At 51.7% G+C, this 16,339-nt stretch overlaps 1 protein-coding gene and 2 long non-coding RNA genes across 9 annotated transcripts in view; 2 read left to right on the top strand and 1 right to left on the bottom strand.

The window, feature by feature from the left end:
- LOC127041333 (zinc finger protein 3-like) overlaps nucleotides 1–16,339 on the top strand; it is a 72,022-nt gene that overhangs the window by 41,089 nt on the left and 14,594 nt on the right. The window contains exons 5-6 of one of the 7 annotated variants that reach the window (XM_050935561.1): nucleotides 15,528–15,640; nucleotides 15,941–15,973. The exons of 5 other annotated variants lie outside the window; for them this stretch is intronic. In XM_050935561.1, the coding sequence (XP_050791518.1) occupies nucleotides 15,528–15,640; nucleotides 15,941–15,973 (146 nt within the window). The remainder of the gene's footprint in view (nucleotides 1–15,527; nucleotides 15,641–15,940; nucleotides 15,974–16,339) is intronic. One more of the 7 variants, XM_050935559.1, reaches the window with a different exon arrangement.
- LOC127041349 (uncharacterized) overlaps nucleotides 1–16,339 on the bottom strand; it is a 51,266-nt gene that overhangs the window by 20,481 nt on the left and 14,446 nt on the right. The window lies entirely within an intron of this gene.
- Nucleotides 10,393–12,547, top strand: LOC127041347 (uncharacterized). Its single transcript, XR_007771631.1, has 2 exons — nucleotides 10,393–10,865; nucleotides 12,446–12,547. It is a non-coding gene; the product is annotated as an uncharacterized LOC127041347 (long non-coding RNA).

Here is a 16,339-nt window from a genome sequence, read left to right as displayed (position 1 = left end):
GGTGGTTCCGGGAACGCGAGAGCAAACCGCGGCGAAGCTGGTCTCCTTTCCCGGTTTGCTCTCTCTTCCCGGAACCACCCAGCAAACTCAGGGAAGGAGACCTGCTTGCTCGGGGTTAGGGAACGCGAGAGCAAACCGGGAAAGGAGACCAGCTTCGCCGCGGTTTGCTCTCGCGTTCCCCGAACCCCCCTGAAGCCGCCCAACAGCGCTGCAGTGTGGCCACATCTAACACCACTTGCAGCGCTGGTTGCTGTAAGTGTGGCCACTCTGCAGCGCTGGCCCTATACAGCTGTACTAATACAGCTGTAAAACCAGCGCTGCAAAAATTTAGATGTAGACATGGCCTGAGACAACTGAACTTATTCTCAACCATCACAGGCTGAAAGGCACCTTCTGTCTGCTCCACAGACACAGAAGAGCCAGAGACACATTCTCCTTCCAGACACACAGCTTGGGATTTCCTTTCCTTTGTCCCAGCACACAGGGCTGTTCATAGACAACGCTTGGAGACTGAGGTAGCTTCCTCCACAGGCAAGTCAATACCCCTGACAGACACAGGCACATTTCCTTCACTGTCACATTTTTCCACACAGGAAACAGGTAAGGGATAGGGGACACTCATTTTCCACTATTTCTGCATTCCCAAACTGCTGACCAGATAAAGCCATCAGCTCACAAGGCTGCCTAGGCTCCTCCAAACCTTCTCTAACCAGGCACATTGCCACTTCAACAGATAAGCTGCTGCTTTTTTCACTACACTGAGCTACTGAGCTACTTCCAGCAAATCACAGTTACATTTCAGGTCACTTTTACAAGCTGCACTAGCCACCAATCCAATTACCCATTACACATCTACCCTTTCCTTCCTCAGTTAGAGTTTCCATCTGACCATTTACTTGAATCTGCTCCTGAGAAACGTCTCCCTCCCCGATGAGATCTTTTTGCTCTTGATTTAACTCCAGATTTCACTTCTGAGACATCAGACAGACATTCAGAAACTTCATTCCCAGACACACTGCTTTCTTGAACAGACAAACAGCTATTACCCACCAGGTTAGACTCCCCCTCTCCCTGACTATAGCAAAACTGGTTAAACACAGAAAACTGCTCTGAGTAATACCAAATATCAACATAGTTATAAGCTGGATTTTCAAGAGGATACAGTTTCTGCTGTTCTTTTTTGCTTCTTTGACTTGGAGCTGAAGTCTGGCAGTTTCTTGTTGCATCTTGTAAGTCTCCTCTTCTAGGTCTTGTTGCCTCTGTCGAGCTTTCTCCTCGGCAGCCAGTAATTTCAGACGCCCTTACGAGCTTTTCTTCTCTCTCATCAGCCTCCTCCTTTCTTTCAGCAGCTTCTTCCTCCAGCTGGGCCAAGGCTTCCTTCTCTTCCGTTTGAATTTCTGCAAGTTTTTGCTCATATTCAAACCGCAGGCCGTCCATCAGGGCTTGCAGTTTCATTGCTTTTGCAGATGCTTTCTGGCTCATGGTCACTGATCTTTAACCAACCAAACTCTCAATCCCAATTTTCAAATTTGGATAGCGTGGGGTTCTGACCCAAAGCCTAATTGACCTGTTCTGTGGATCCTTGCACGACTACGCCACTGTGACGGTGCTGCCGTGGGAGCCAGCTGAGGTCACTCCATCAGGGTGAACTGCAAACAAAAGGGGCAGACAAACCCAAATGCTGGTGGTTATTCCAATACTTAGATTTACCAAGCCAGCACAAAACAGCTTCTATAGTACCTCACTGGTTACTTAGAAGTCCAAACCATGCAGTTCCTTAAAGTGCCGCCTCAGGCCTCCGTCCAGACACACCTGTCAGATATGATGATGTAAGAGTTAATAGAACAAAAGTGATTCATATCTCTTTTGCCTGGAAAGGGTTAACAAGAACAGTGAGCCTGGCTGTCACCTGACCAGAGGACCAATCAGGGGGCAGGATACTTTCAAATCTTGAGGGAGGGAAGTTTTGTGTGTGCTGTTAGTGTTTGGTTCTTGTTCTCTCTGGGGTCTGAAAGGGATCAGACGTGCAACCAGGTTTCTCTCCAATCTCTCCGATACAGTCTCTTATATGTCCAGAATAGTGAGTACTAGGTAGATAAGGCGAGTTAGGCTTATGTTTGTTTTCTTTATTTGCAAATGTGTATTTGGCTGGAAGAGTTCAAATTTGTATTTTGCTGAAAGGATTTTAATTTGTACTTGTATACTTAGGCTGGGAGGGTATTCCCAGTGTCTATAGCTGAAAGACCCTGTAACATATTCCATCTTAAATTTACAAAGATAATTTTTACTGTTTTTCTTTCTTTAATTAAAAGCTTTTCTTGTTTAAGAACCTGATTATTTTTTTTATTCTGGTGTGAGACCCCAGGGGACGGGTCTGGATCCACCAGGGAATTGGTGGGGAGAAAGGAGGGAAGGGGGAGAGAAAGGTTAACTTTCTCTCTGTGTTAGGATTACCTTCTCTCTCAGGGAGAGTCTGTTAGGGGGAGAGAGAAGGAGGGGGGAAGGTGATTTTCCTCTCTGTTTTAAGATTCAAGGAGTTTGAATCACAGTGATCTTCCAGGGTAACCCAGGGAGGGAAGCCTGGGAGACGCAACGGGGGGAAAGGGTTTACTTTCCTTGTGTTAAGATCCAGAGGTCTGGGTCTTGGGGGTCCCCGGGCAAGGTTTTGGGGGGACCAGAGTGTACCAGGCACTGGAATTCCTGGTTGGTGGCAGCGCTACAAGTTCTAAGCTGGTAATTAAGCTTAGAGGAATTCATGCTGGTACCCCATCTTTTGGATGCTAAGGTTCAGAGTGAGGGTTTCTACCATGACAGTTGTTCATTCCCCACACTGACAATTCAGACAGTCCCTTTCCTATTCGAATCTCCACCATATCATTCCAATAGCTGGGGGCAGGATTTCTCTGGGGCACTGAAATGTTTCAGGGGGTTGATGCATGAATTAAGCCTTGCATTCCATCCCTGATGTTTCATGGACTGACAACAGCAGTGTAAAGAAAAAGCTGAGCCAATATCTCACTGTCAGAGGTGAAGGTGGCCAAGTCCCCTCTGTCTCACCATTGCCATTGCAGGAGAGAAGGGTTCACTGGAATTGAATGCCCTGGCTCAGACAAGAGATACAGGGAGGCTTTGCTGCTCATGGACCTGTGCAAAGGAAATTGTGTCTCTGTGTGAAACTGAGGAGGGAAATGAAATGTTCACATGGTGGCCCAATGCCTTAACGAATGTGGGTGAAGGACTCGGCTGGGAAATTATTTTACAGGAGTTCGTATCAATTTATTGCCCTGATTAAAAGCTATGGCTAAAAGGCAGCCACTGTTGTTAGTACTTGAACTGAGTGGTTATCAAGTCCATTGCCTTAACCAGGGGTAGTCGATTATTTTATCAAGATCCAAATTTCTTGGTCAAGATATAGTCAATGTCTAGACTCCAGAGAAAATAATACACCGATGATAATAAGAATTTAGAAATAATTTGCAGTCACTATGGGCATAACTATGATGATTGTCTTGTGTTTCACTCTTTATATCTGGCACCACTATCACCTTTCCCTTTAGCCTTGTAGTTTACCAAGGGTAAAACTAAACATCTCTTCAGATACAAGGGAGTGTTTGTGTTCATTCTTGTTAGCTACACAGGCGTTTGTTGTAGCTGCTTTCAATCCTCCGGTTCTGCCCTGAGAAGTAACATTTCAGGGTGTCACTGAACTGAAGGAGGGAAATCACTTTTTGACAGATTACGCCTCCTCTTAAAGGTGTTTGGCTGGCTGGTAGCCCTGGTTCCCAGGTCTCTCCTGAGGGAAGAAAGTTTCTGTGCAAAATACTAAAACTTTTAACAGAGAGGAGGGAAAAGCGATGGCCACATGATGGGGCCAGTATGTACCACAACATGGTTCTTTTATGTGGGATGACTCTGAACATTGACTGATCTTCACTCCCTTGGATTTGAAGAGATGTTTATTTGTGCACTTGGGAACCTATAAGGCTGAAGCAATTTTATGGATGGTGACACTACGATTGAAGAGTTTTTTAATGTTGTAGAAATTGTTAAAAACACTAAGCTTAAACTAGAACTGCCTGTTATTAAAGGCTGGTTTCCCCACGTCAGTTCCATAAGCTCTGCTAGAAACACCCTGGGTTCTCTCCTGCCTTGGTGGGAACTAGAGGGAATCGTCCCCTGCTGCCCTTGGCTCTAGGCTGATTTTTCTGGGGAGGGGACGTGGAATTGATTTGTTTGCTGTTGAGAAGGGTGCCAGACCAGTTCTCAGGGAACGAGAACTCCCAGCATCTTCCCAGCCCAACCCAGGCTGCTACCCTGTCCCAGCCTCTGTTACCTTGGGGGCCCTGCATGTTTGACTCTAGAGTAGGCTGGGAGCAGCAGCTGAGGCAGAGGACAGCCTGGGTGGGGCACATAAGAAGGAGTTTAACAAGCAAAAAAGGTAAAATGGCAGTGGAGTATTACCTTGGACTTGACGGCATTTCTCCATTGGTCTGTCTGCTTTGGGGCAGGGACAATAACACGTCCTGCTGCATTCGTTATTCAAAATGCAGTTTAGGATTTTCATTCTTACATATGATGCGCAGAGCAGGACTCAATCTTTGGCGTAAACTAAACTAGCTGCTCACAGATTCTGGCAGCCACAATGAGCATTTGGGTGAGAGCTCAGACCTGCCCCTGTCCCAGAGGGAGGGGGGTCATCTGTGTGGTGACTGGATCACTGATCTACCCCCTCCTAACTCCCAAACTTTCAGTAACTCTATTACCAGTGCCTGTGAGTGTTATTTAAACCATAAGAAAAACCCTACTGGGCTAGACCAAAGGCCCATCTAGCTCTGAATCTTGTCTTCTGACAGTAGCCAATACCAGGTGCCCCAACAACCAGTCAACAAGGCACCACTGTGAGTTGAACTCAGGATCTCCTGTTTACTGAGCAGGTGCTTTAAGCAGCTAAGCCATGGTGCCTGCTGTTATTTAAAGCAGCCTATCTGCCCACACCTGACTGTCTGCCAACCCCCACAGGGGCCGGACAAGCTTTGCTTGTGTTTGGATTCTGTAAAGCAGAGGAGCAGGTGACGTTTTACTCCCAAGGTTTGTGTGAGTGATTCTTTGGACAGATCTATGCTACAAAATTTGGTGGGTGTAACTACATTACACAGGGGTGTAAAAAATTCACACACACCCGGCAATGCAGTTATATCAACTGAATGCTGATGCAGATAGTGCTGTGTGAACAGGAGGGCTTCTCCCAGCAACACAGCTTGGGGAGGGGCTTGGTAGTGAAGACCCCAGGAGAAGGTGGCCCATGACTCTTGCATGTGGGAGCGGACGTGAGCGCTGAAGCTCCCTAGAAGCTAGTCCACCTCTTGTTGCTCCTCTCCTCCCCTGAGGCTCCTTGCTGCTGCTCTTGCCTCTACACCTTCTGCCCCAAGTCTGCCCACCACCCACACGTCTCTGCCCTCACCCCTGAGACCTGCTCCGCCCACAATCCACACCTCTTTGTCCCCTGTCCTGTCCACCACCCACACCTCTCTGCCCCTCCTGTGCACACATCCTGCCTGCCACCCACACCTCTCTGCCCCTCCCTGAGACCTGCTCTGCCCACCACCCACACCTCTCTGCCCCTCCCCTGCCCAGCCCAGCCCAGCCCACTGCTTGCACCTCTCTGCCCCTCCCCTGAGACCCGCGGTGCCCACCTCTTTCTTCATGCTGCTGTTGTTATTCCATAACACATCAGGATGGAATAAAAGCTGAGTTTACTCCAGGGTGAGGAAGAAAGAGCCACCAACCCCTGGCAAAGCCTCAGGCTCAGAGAAAACCTGCCCCCTCTATCGCAATCACTGAGTGCTGGGGATATGATGGTGTCAGGGACTCTAACCCAGACGGCAAAGTTCGTTGTCTGACCGCGAGAGAGACAGGCAACACCCAAGGTCTATCAAAAGCTCTTTATTGCAAGTGCACGCATCAATAGAGAGCAGCTCGTCTCCAGAGAGAACCAGCCGCTCTTACATTGCTGTGCTGGGATATGATGGGAAAGGGACTGTCTGAATTAAGGCAGGCCCCAGGGGATCGGGGAAGTGGGGGGGGGGGCGAGCAATGGGGGCGGGCAGGAAAGTGACTCTCCACAAGCGGCCCTTCCTCAGCTCATCTCTGCCCACCGTGTCTGTGGCTCCCAGCGCTGCTGGCCCCACTGACATCCCCCTTGGCTCTGGCTCCGCTCAGGAGCAGCTGATCCAGCTCCAGAAGAGCATGAGCCCCCTGGGAATGGGACAGGGGTCAAGTGTCCCAGCCAGAGCAGGAAGGGGGCAGCCCAGGAGTTCTCAGACTGGGGATTACAGCCCCTCGTGGGGGAGGTGAGGTTATTATGTGGGGGTCACAAACCGCCCAGCTCTGCAGGCAGCAGAAATGAGGGTGGCAATGGAGCAAAGTCTGCTGTGAAAAGTGATATTGACAAATGTCTTCACACCCCCAGTACTGAACAGTAACTATTTTAAAAACCCTTTTCTGCTTATAACAATAATTCAATCAAAGCGTGTTCTAGGCTGAATTTAAAAGTGGTGAGAAAAGTTAAACTCATTTTAAAGAATTGGGTTATAAATTAAGCATTTAAAATAACGTTAAATATGAAAAAATGTGTTTTGAATTGATGGGGGGGGGTCGCACTCAGCACCTTGCTTTGTGCAAGGGGTCACCAGTTCAAAAAGTTTGAGAACCACTGGGTTACCCAGGGAAAGAGCAAAGAGAGACACTGAAACAGGCCTGCAGGGGAACTATCTGGGGAGAGGAGTTCCCAGCTCACAAATCTTCCCCGCTCCATTTATTGCCCCATCCCTGGGCTGTATTGCCAGTGCCGAGGACATCACAGATCCCCCTCTCTGCCAAGGGGGCTTGCACAGGTAGTTCCTTCCTGCCAGGCCTCTGCCTCACTGAATAATTGCATAAATTAATTGGTGCTCCTCCCCTCCCCCTGCTTCTTTCTGTGACCCTTCTGCCAATTGGAGTCAGCAGCAACATGGCCCAGGGTTCAATATCTTGGGGATCCTTTTTAACAACACAACACAGAACCCGCTCGAGCCCACAAAACCCTTGGGTGACTCTAGAGGCAATACTTCCCCTCCCCAGCACCGAGTCTGAGGCTGTGTCTACACTACCAGTGCCAACAATGGGTTCCACTCGACAACAATCCACAGCAGTGTGGCCCGACACACATTCATTTTCATTCTCTGAGTCAGGAAACCCACAAAAGCCTCTTCTTTTGTACTGGGGCAGACAAAAATAAGGTGACACTAAATTATTCTGATTGCTAAAAGCAGGTTTAGGGGGTTGTGTATTTTGGAAAAAAAAAATCAATACTGATCCTTCTAACTAGCAGCATGAGCTAAAGAAACGAACGCGGACAAACCTTGTCAGTATCGGTTAATGTCCTAAATGGGAAATCAGCAGCGGGGAGAGCGTAGAGTCTGAATGTGTATGACCCGACCCCAGCCCCCACCCCCACATAGCAGTAGCACTCTCTGTGCATTGGTGTGGTGGCTGAGTGGTTAACCAAGCAGTGACAATCCAAGGAGGTTCCCTGAATCAGTTTCACTCCTGAGGAGGTTCTGCACCAAAAAAATAAAATTCTGTGCACAATATTTTAAAATTCTGCAAATTTTATTTGCCAATAAATAAATGTGGAGGCTCCAGCATGGTAGAGGGGAGCAGAGGCTCCTGGCTGCACAGAGGTGACAGATCACTCTACAGTCCCCTCTCTCTTCCAGGGAAACAGACTTAGTGGTGAGGCTGCACCTCTCTGCTGCCTATTCCAGGAGCCCCAAAAAGACTCCCCAAAGCTGCTCATGAGGGGTGCATGACCACTCCTGTGGCTTCCCCATCAGAAAGTCAGATCAGTTGGCCCTGGGGGCTCCTGCCACTACTACCTGCAGCACAGTGGGGCTAAAACGGATTCCTGCCCGCCCTCGCTCTGCACTGCGCACCACTCCCAGAAGCATCTGGCACGTTCCTGCAGGGTGTGTCTCTCACACGCTGCCCCTGCCCAAGCACCAACTCTGCCATTGGAACTGCGGCAATGGGAGCTGCAGGGGTGGTGCCTGTGGGTAGTGGTCCCAGGAGATCCCCCCCAGCCTCCTCCATGTAGAAGTTGCTGCCAGATGTGGATGCAGGTCACTTTCAGGAGCTGCCCAAGATAGGTGCCACACCCCAACACTCTGCCCCAGCCCAGATTCTGCACCCAAACTCCCTTCCAGAACCTGCCACCGCCTCCCTGGCCCATCCCAGAACCTGCACCTCATGTACCCAAACTCCCTCCCAGCACCTTAGGCAGAGGTTGAGGGAGGGGAAGGGGGAGGGGCAGGACTTGGACCCATTCTGGGCATCACCAAAAGTTACATAAACCTAGCAACCCTGAGCTGGTGCCCCAGTCACTGCACATCTCTCGCCTTCTAGGAGGGGACTCTGTGTGGCAGGGGCTTTATTCCTTCCTTTAATCACTGTGGAAGGGTGAACAGGGAGATAATTTGTTCTTTTCTCCCCAGACCAGACTGCTGGCAACTGGATTATTGCCAGGGCTGTAAATAAAGCCCAAGCTAGCAAAGGACAGTTTCGATCCATCGATCTCTGGATTATGGGCCCAGCATGCTCCCCCTGCACCACTCTGCTGTTGGGGCAGGGGCTTCCTGCAGGATCTATTCCCAGTGTAGCTCGCAAGCTGTGCCCTGGCGAGCTGTGCCCAGGGGATTTAGACGCTTTAGAGGCAGGTGATTGACACGTGCTGGGTCCCAGCTCCAGCGCTGAACTGACACGTGCTCGCTGCATTCTCAGCCGGGGGCTCCTTGGGCTGATGGTTCAGCAGCACCATCCCCTGCCCCTGCTTTTCCCCTGGGGAGCCCCAGCCCCTCTCCTGCCCCCTTCCCAGCTGAGGCGGGTCCCCGCTTCCCCGCCTGTCCCAACCCCCCTGCAAGGGGCCCGGGGGCAGGGCCCGGCCCGGGGAGGAGCCGCCCCTTCCTGCCCCCCCCGTGTGCCGGCAGCGGGGCCATGGCCGGGGCAGGGAGCGCAGCGCGGAGGCTGCTCCAGCCCTGCAGCCCGCGGGGCAGCGCGGTGGGGCCGCGGGCAGCGCGGGGCGGGCAGGGCCCAGGGGGCGGGGACGCGCGTGGGGTGGACACGCTCCTGCCCCTGCCGGGAGGGGCCGCCCCGAGCTCCCCGCGGCCGCAGCGGGGCTGCCTGGGGCTGCGGGGGGCGAGTGGCCCGGGCGGAGCGGAGCGGCCCCTGCTGCGGGGCCGGGGAGACGGAGCCCGGGAGCGGCTGGGCCGGGAGCTGCAGGAGGGGCCCGGAGCGCGGCTCTGCTGCAGAGCTCGGAGCCCAGGCTGGGCCCGGGAGGGGGAGAGGGAGCCGGGGGGTGGGGATCTGGGGTGTCGGAGCCGGGCTGGGGGGTGACTGTGGGGGAGCTTGGAGTGTATTGGGGGGTCAGGACTAGGGGATGTTGGGGGGCTCCATGTTCAGACATGGCTCTGCGGGAGCTTTGGGGTGTATTGGGGGGTCAGGACTAGGGGTTGGGGATGTTGGGGGGCTCCATGTTCAGACATGGCTCTGCGGGAGCTTTGGGGTGTATTGGGGGTCAGGACTAGGGGTTGGGGATGTTGGGGGCTCCATGTTCAGATATGGCTCTGCGGGAGCTTTGGGGTGTATTGGGGGGTCAGGACTAGGAGTTGGGGATGTTGGGGGGCTCCATGTTCAGACATGGCTCTGCGGGAGCTTTGGGGTGTATTGGGGGGTCAGGACTAGGGGTTGGGGATGTTGGGGGCTCCATGTTCAGATATGGCTCTGCGGGAGCTTTGGGGTGTATTGGGGGGTCAGGACTAGGGGATGTGGATGTTGGGGAGGCTCCATGTTCAGATATGGCTCTGCGGGAGCTTTGGGGTGTATTGGGGGGTCAGGACTAGGGGATGGGATGTTGGGGGGCTCCATGTTCAGATATTGGCCTCTGATGTGGATGTTGGGGAGGCTTCCATGTTCAGATAGGCTCTGCGGGAGCTTTGGGGGTATTGGGGGGTCAGGACTAGGGGATGGGGATGTTGGGGGGCTCCATGTTCAGATATGGCTCTGCGGGAGCTTTGGGGTATATTGGGGGTCAGGACTACGGAGGTGGGGATGTTGGGGGGCTCCATGTTCAGATATGGCTCTGCGGGAGCTTTGGGGGTGTATTGGGGGGTCAGGACTAGGGGTTCGGATGTTGGGGGGCTCCATGTTCAGATATGGCTCTGCGGGAGCTTTGGGGTGTATGGGGGGTCAGGACTAGGGGTTTGGGATGTTGGGGGGCTCCATGTTCAGATATGGCTCTGCGGGAGCTTTGGGGTGTATTGGGGGGTCAGGACTAGGGGATGGGGATGTTGGGGGGGGCTCCATGTTCAGATATGGCTCTGCGGGAGCTTTGGGGTGTATTGGGGGGTCAGGACTAGGGGATGGGGATGTTGGGGGGCTCCATGTTCAGACATGGCTCTGCGGGAGCTTTGGGGGCTGGAGCTGGGGAAAGTGGGGGACAGTCTGAAGTTGGCTGCTTGGGATGTGGGTGAGGCCCCGGGGAGCAGGGGTTTGGGCTGCAGCCCTGTCACTGCAGCCTGGGGCCCTGTGTTTTCTCTGGAAAAGCTTCTCCCTGTTTCACCATCTCCTCTCAGTCTGAGTCCCAGGGACCCTGCACAGGCGTCTGCAGGGCAGGAGGGGCCCTGAAATCTGGCAGCTGGGAGGTTTGCAGCAGTTTCTAACCCTCCCTCCCCTGCTTCTTCCAGGAGGTACCACAAAAGTATCTGGCCCCTCTGGGAAAAGAGGGAGAAGCAGCTAAAGCCGAGGAGGAGCGACAAAGTCAGGAGCTGCTGGTAGGTGCCCAGAGACCCCAGCCACTGAGGTTTGCCTGGCATAAGAATGATCTGGTGAATGCAGGGCCCACCCTGCCAGCCTCAGCCAGGGACCCATCCCCACTGGAGTCCAGGGAACCTGCAGGGTCAGACATGGGGATATCATGATGCCCTTAGGATGCAGGAGGCTGCTGGGCAGGAGAGGGTCAGTCTGTGTTAGCCAGAGCCCCTGCCCACGGACTGTCTGGATGTCACAGTGACCAGGGATCCTTTCTAGCTCCTGGGGGGTTGGGGAGGAAGGAGATGAAATGTGGGCTGCAGAGATGAAGGATTTGGCTCAGTGCAAGTTGATGAGGTTTTGGGGAGAAGTGTCCCTCCTGTTGGTGATGTACAGCTCACCCCGGCCCTGATCCCTCCTCCCTTCCTGGGATAAATGAACTTCCCATCACTCACTGCAAGAGATCTTGTGTTCTGGTAAATAACTCTGCCACCCGCCTCGAGGCGCATTTATGATGTTCCCCATTTACCGAGCAGATGAATTTCGGTGTTGATAAATGCAAAGTAATGCACATAGGAAAAGATAATATCAAATGGACATAAAATGATGGGGTCTAAATTAGCTGTTACCACTCAAAAAAGAGATTTTGGAGTCGCTGTGGATAGTTCTCTGGAAACATCCACTCAATGTGCAGCGCCAGTCAAAAAAGCAAACAGAATGTGGGGAATCATTAGGAAAGGGATAGACAATAAAACAGAAAATATCCTATTGCCTCTATATAAATCCATGGTACCTCCACATCTTGAATACTGTGTGCAGATCTGGTCACCTCATTTCAAAAAAATACATTGGAATTGGAAAACGCTCAGAGAAGGCCAACAAAATGATGAAGGGTCCAGAACAGCTTCCGTATGAGGAGAGATTAATAAGACTGAGGCTATGGCTACACACCGCAGCTTTTAGCGACACGTCTGTGCTGCTACAGCCGTGCTGCTAACAGGCACGCAGCGTAGCTGCTGTTTGTCAGCAGGAGAGATGTGCCAGTGTAGACAAAGCCTGAGACTGTTCAGCTTGGAAAAAGAGACTACTATTGGGGGGAGGGGAATATGGTAGAGGTCTATAAAATCATGACTTGTGTGGCGAAAGTAAATAAGGAAGTGTTGTTTCTGCCTCATAACACAAGAACTAGGGGTCACTCAGTGAAATGAATAGGCAGCAGATTTAAAACAAAGAAAAGGAAGTATTTCTTCACAAAACGCACAGTCAACCTGTGGAACTCCTTGCCAGAGGATGTTGTGAAGCCAAGACACTAACAGGGTTCTAAAAAGAACTGGAGAAGTGCATGGAAGATAGGTCCGTTAGTGGCTATTAGCCAGGATGAGCAGGGATGGTGTCCCTAACCTCTGTTTGCCAGAAGCTGGGAATGGGCGGCAGGGGATGATCACTTCATGATTCCCTGCTCTGTTCATTCCCTCTGGGGTACCTGGCATTGGCACTGTCAGAATACAGGGTACTGGGCTAGATGGACCTTTGGTCTGACTCAGTCTGGCTATTCTTATGTTCTGTGTTCCCCTGTTACTGAGCCGCCCTCTCCCTGTTGCAGAAACAGACGGCAGCCGAGAGGCAGAAGATCGTCGGGGAGTGGCAGGAGCTGCGAGGGTGTCTGGAGGAGCAGGAACAGCGTCTGCTGGCCCGGCTGGAAGAGCTAGAGAGAGCCTGTAATAACCTTAGTCCCAGATTTGGACCTTAGCGTCCAAAATATGGGGGTTAGCATGAAAACCTCCAAGCTTAGTTACCAGCTTGGACCTGGTACCTGCTGCCATCACCCAAAAAATTAGAGTGTTTTGGGGCACTCTGGTCCCCCTGAAAAACCTTTCCTGGGGACCCCAAGACCCAAATCCCTTGAGTCTCACAACAAAGGGAAATAATCCTTTTTCCCTTCCCCCCTCCAGGTGCTCCTGGAGAGATACACAGACACAAGCTCTGTGAAACTACACAGAGAGACTCCCCCTCTCTGTTCCCAATCCTGAAAACAAAAAGTACTTTCCTATTCCCCCAGAGGGAATGCAAAATCAGGCTAGCGATCCAACCCACAAATCTCCCCTTGATTTCTTCCTCCCACCAATTCCCTGGTGAGTACAGACTCAATTTTCCTGAAGTAAAGAAAAACTCCAACAGGTCTTAAAAGAAAGCTTTATATAAAAAGAAAGAAAAATAAGTACAAATGTTCTCTCTGTATTAGATGATACAACACAGGGTCAATTGCTTAAAAGAATATTGAATAAACAGCCTTATTCAAAAAGAATACAAATCAAAGCACTCCAGCACTTATATTCATGCAAATACCAAAGAAAAGAAACCATAGAACTTACTATCTGATCTCTTTGTCCTTACACTTAGAAACAGAAGACTAGAAAGTAGAACTACTTCTCCAAAGCTCAGAGAAAGCAGGCAGCCAGAAAACAAAGACCTTAGACACTCAAATCCCTCCACCCAAAGTTGAAAAAATCCGGTTTCCTGATTGGTCCTCTGGTCAGGTGCTTCAGGTGAAAGAGACATTAACCCTTAGCTATCTGTTTATGACAGAGCCATTGTCCAGAGAAGGGATGAGGGCGTCTGCAGCCTGTCGTGGGAGATTTCCCTGCTCAGCGAGAGGGGAGGAGAGAAGGGGCAGCAGCCGCTGAGCCAACCCCTGCAGGTCAGGCTGTCATTGCAATGATCATACGCAGCATTTCTATAGGCGCTTCTGAGCTCTAGACCACAAAGCACTTTACAGAGTGGGGTCAGGGGCATTATCCCTATGAGACATATGGGGAAAGTGAGGCAGAGGGAGGGGCAGAGCCCTGCCCAACGTCACAGAGTGAATCTGGCAGCGGCGCCATGGATGGGTCCTGGGAGTCCTGGATGCTGCAGCCCCAAGACCTTCTCTCCTGGAAATTACTCTCTGCATTGGCACTTGGAGGGTGAATCCCCTCCACCACCATGCTGAGGTCCCAAGCCAGGCCCAAGGCCCCTCGCACTGCAGGTTAATGGGTTTAGTGGGGCCAGGGGTCTTCTGGATCTCTCAGCACTGGGTGAAATTTGATTCTCAATGCAGAGAAATATCTTCTGCCTGTAAAGTGCCTGGGGAGAAGATTCCTGCAGTGGTGACCTGCCCACAGGGATTGCTGGGGCTGCGTAGGGGAAAGTCCCTGGTGAGGGGGGCAGCTGCTCTGGGAATGTCGACCTGAAATTCCCCTATTTCCCAAGGCCTCAGTAGTGACCCCTGCAGAGCAGGAGGCTTCCCCACCCAGGAACCCACCACTGACAGCCTCCTCTTTCTCTCCCTCTTTAGGGTGTTGAGAGCACTGGGGGCAGGTAAGTCCTGGGCTCCATTTCGCTCCCCCTCATGGGCCGTTAGGTTTGATAACTGCACTGAATAGGAAGCTGCCCCCTGCCCTTGGAGCGTGTGATTCTGTCTCCCCTAGCGGCTGACTCAGGTAGGAGAAGAGCCGTTTACTGTCCGATCGCTAATGAGGTCACAGCAGGGCTGCTAGACACAGGGCCGATGGGACAGATCAGGCCCGTCTCCTGGACTGATGTGGCCACGTCATGTATTCCAAGGGTGCAGAATCTCAGCTTTCACATTTGTTAAAGTGAGTTGCTGGCCCTGAGCACCTCCCTAGTGTAAACCGAGACAGCGTTGCCTTGCTGGGGTTGCCAGCAGCCTGAAACCGTAGCTCTTTGAGAGCGTGAACTCTCCTGTCTCCTGTTAATGTCATCGGGGTGTCAACTGAAATGATGACACTTTGATGTCAACATTGAATGTTCCCTGGTGATCACCTGAGCAGGTGGATCAGGGAGAGGGCGGGAGTGAAACCTTTGCAGGGTGGGAATAGGGGGTTGCTGTAGGGAGGGAAGAACAGAGGAGAGACACAATGACAAGGAAGCAAGAGAGAAATGGAGAAAGGAGGGAGGGAAAGCAAGGGAAGAACCAGCAGGGCCCTACAGGGTGTCCGGGAAGGGGCTGTTTTCCTCCCGAGTGACACTGAGTGTGACAGAGAAAGACTTGGCAAAATACTAAGAAGTAAAATTTTTTTCTGATACGAAGGGCAGATTCTCCCCTTGTTCCTTGTATATGGGTGTCCCATGGAGAGCAGTGGGTGTTCTGCTGTGAATGGAGCAGGGCACAGAGTCCTAACCTGATGCCCTGGCCACTGGCCATAACGGACAGGGCATTCTGGCCCTCTCTGCGAAATGAGCTGGACAGCCCAGGGTTACTGCTTCAGCTGAAGGGCTTAGGGTTTTGGTGTTTAAGGGCCCATGTTCATTCTCTGCTGGAGACCTGAGCTCTGTCTGTGGCCACTGTCAGCATGTAGGACCTGCCCACTCTTTGGTCTGTGTCTCCTCTTTTTCCACATAATCCCAGTGCTGGTGGCCCTTGTTACTGCAGTAAACCAGGTAAGGGGGTGGCTCTGCCCCCCACAGAACCAGAGCGTCCCTGAGAAAGCTCCTGAACAATGTCTCTGTTCCTCTAGTGTCTCCCCACTTCCCGTCTCTCTGGGGAGCACAGGGCTGAGGTGACTCACCATGACAACGACCATCTCAGGCTACAAAGCGCAGATCCAGGTTTCCTGGAGTTTGGGGGTTGCTGGGCTCAGGATCTGGGGCTCAGGCCTATTTCTCACCCCTCCTTTCCCCAGCAGGGAGGACAGGACATTGCGGAAGCTAGAGCCATCGTTTGCAGAGCTGGAGAAGAGACTCAGCGATTTTTCTCTGAAAAGTGCCATGCTGCAGGAGGTAGTGCTGAGATTCAAAGGTGAATTGGAGTCTGGGGGTGGCGTCTCCTCTGGTTAGAGCGACCCTGGCCCTTGGGAGGAGCTGGGGACTCTAGTGATGTCACTGACCCTCGGCTCCATCTCACAGCCCAGCTCAGCGAGTCGCCCTTCCCCATGGAGCAGCCCTGTGGGGCTGGCTCTGTCTGCAGCGGCTGCCTTGTTGGCCTCTGATCTCTGTCACCATCTCCTAGTTAACAGCAGTTCCATTAATAAGCAATGGGGATTTCTCCATGAATGCGAGGGCCTGAATTCTCACCTCTTCCATCTTCTCCTTCCCCTAGAGACGCTGCGACGGGGGCTGGGGAGCGACACAGGTACGTGTCTGTCTCTGACTGGCCATGGGGAGATTTCAGACCAATAACCATATTAACGACAGGGAATCACAGCCTCCAGCACCTGGAAGCTGTGTAACAATGGGAAAGGACGTTACTTTCTTCTTGCAGCACTATATTTTCAACTGACTTGTCTCTTAAATATTTTAGCTCAACAATATCACATAAGCATTTAAAGTGTTTTTCAGTTTTTTTTAGTACTCATTTTTTTGCCTTTGCTTTCTTTAATTATTGCATTTTTAACACTACATTAAATTTAAGAATTTTATTTTGCAGTTTTAATTGCAGTAATATTAATAGTGTTTTTAATTAAGTTTACATAGTCTGATTTTAAAGCTTTTTTTTAAA

This window comes from Gopherus flavomarginatus (genome assembly GCF_025201925.1).
Source record: "Gopherus flavomarginatus isolate rGopFla2 chromosome 13 unlocalized genomic scaffold, rGopFla2.mat.asm SUPER_13_unloc_2, whole genome shotgun sequence".
In the NCBI taxonomy this organism is placed as follows: domain Eukaryota; kingdom Metazoa; phylum Chordata; order Testudines; family Testudinidae; genus Gopherus; species Gopherus flavomarginatus.
Note: the sequence above shows the minus strand (reverse complement) of the source record. Positions and strands in the feature narration are given on the sequence as shown.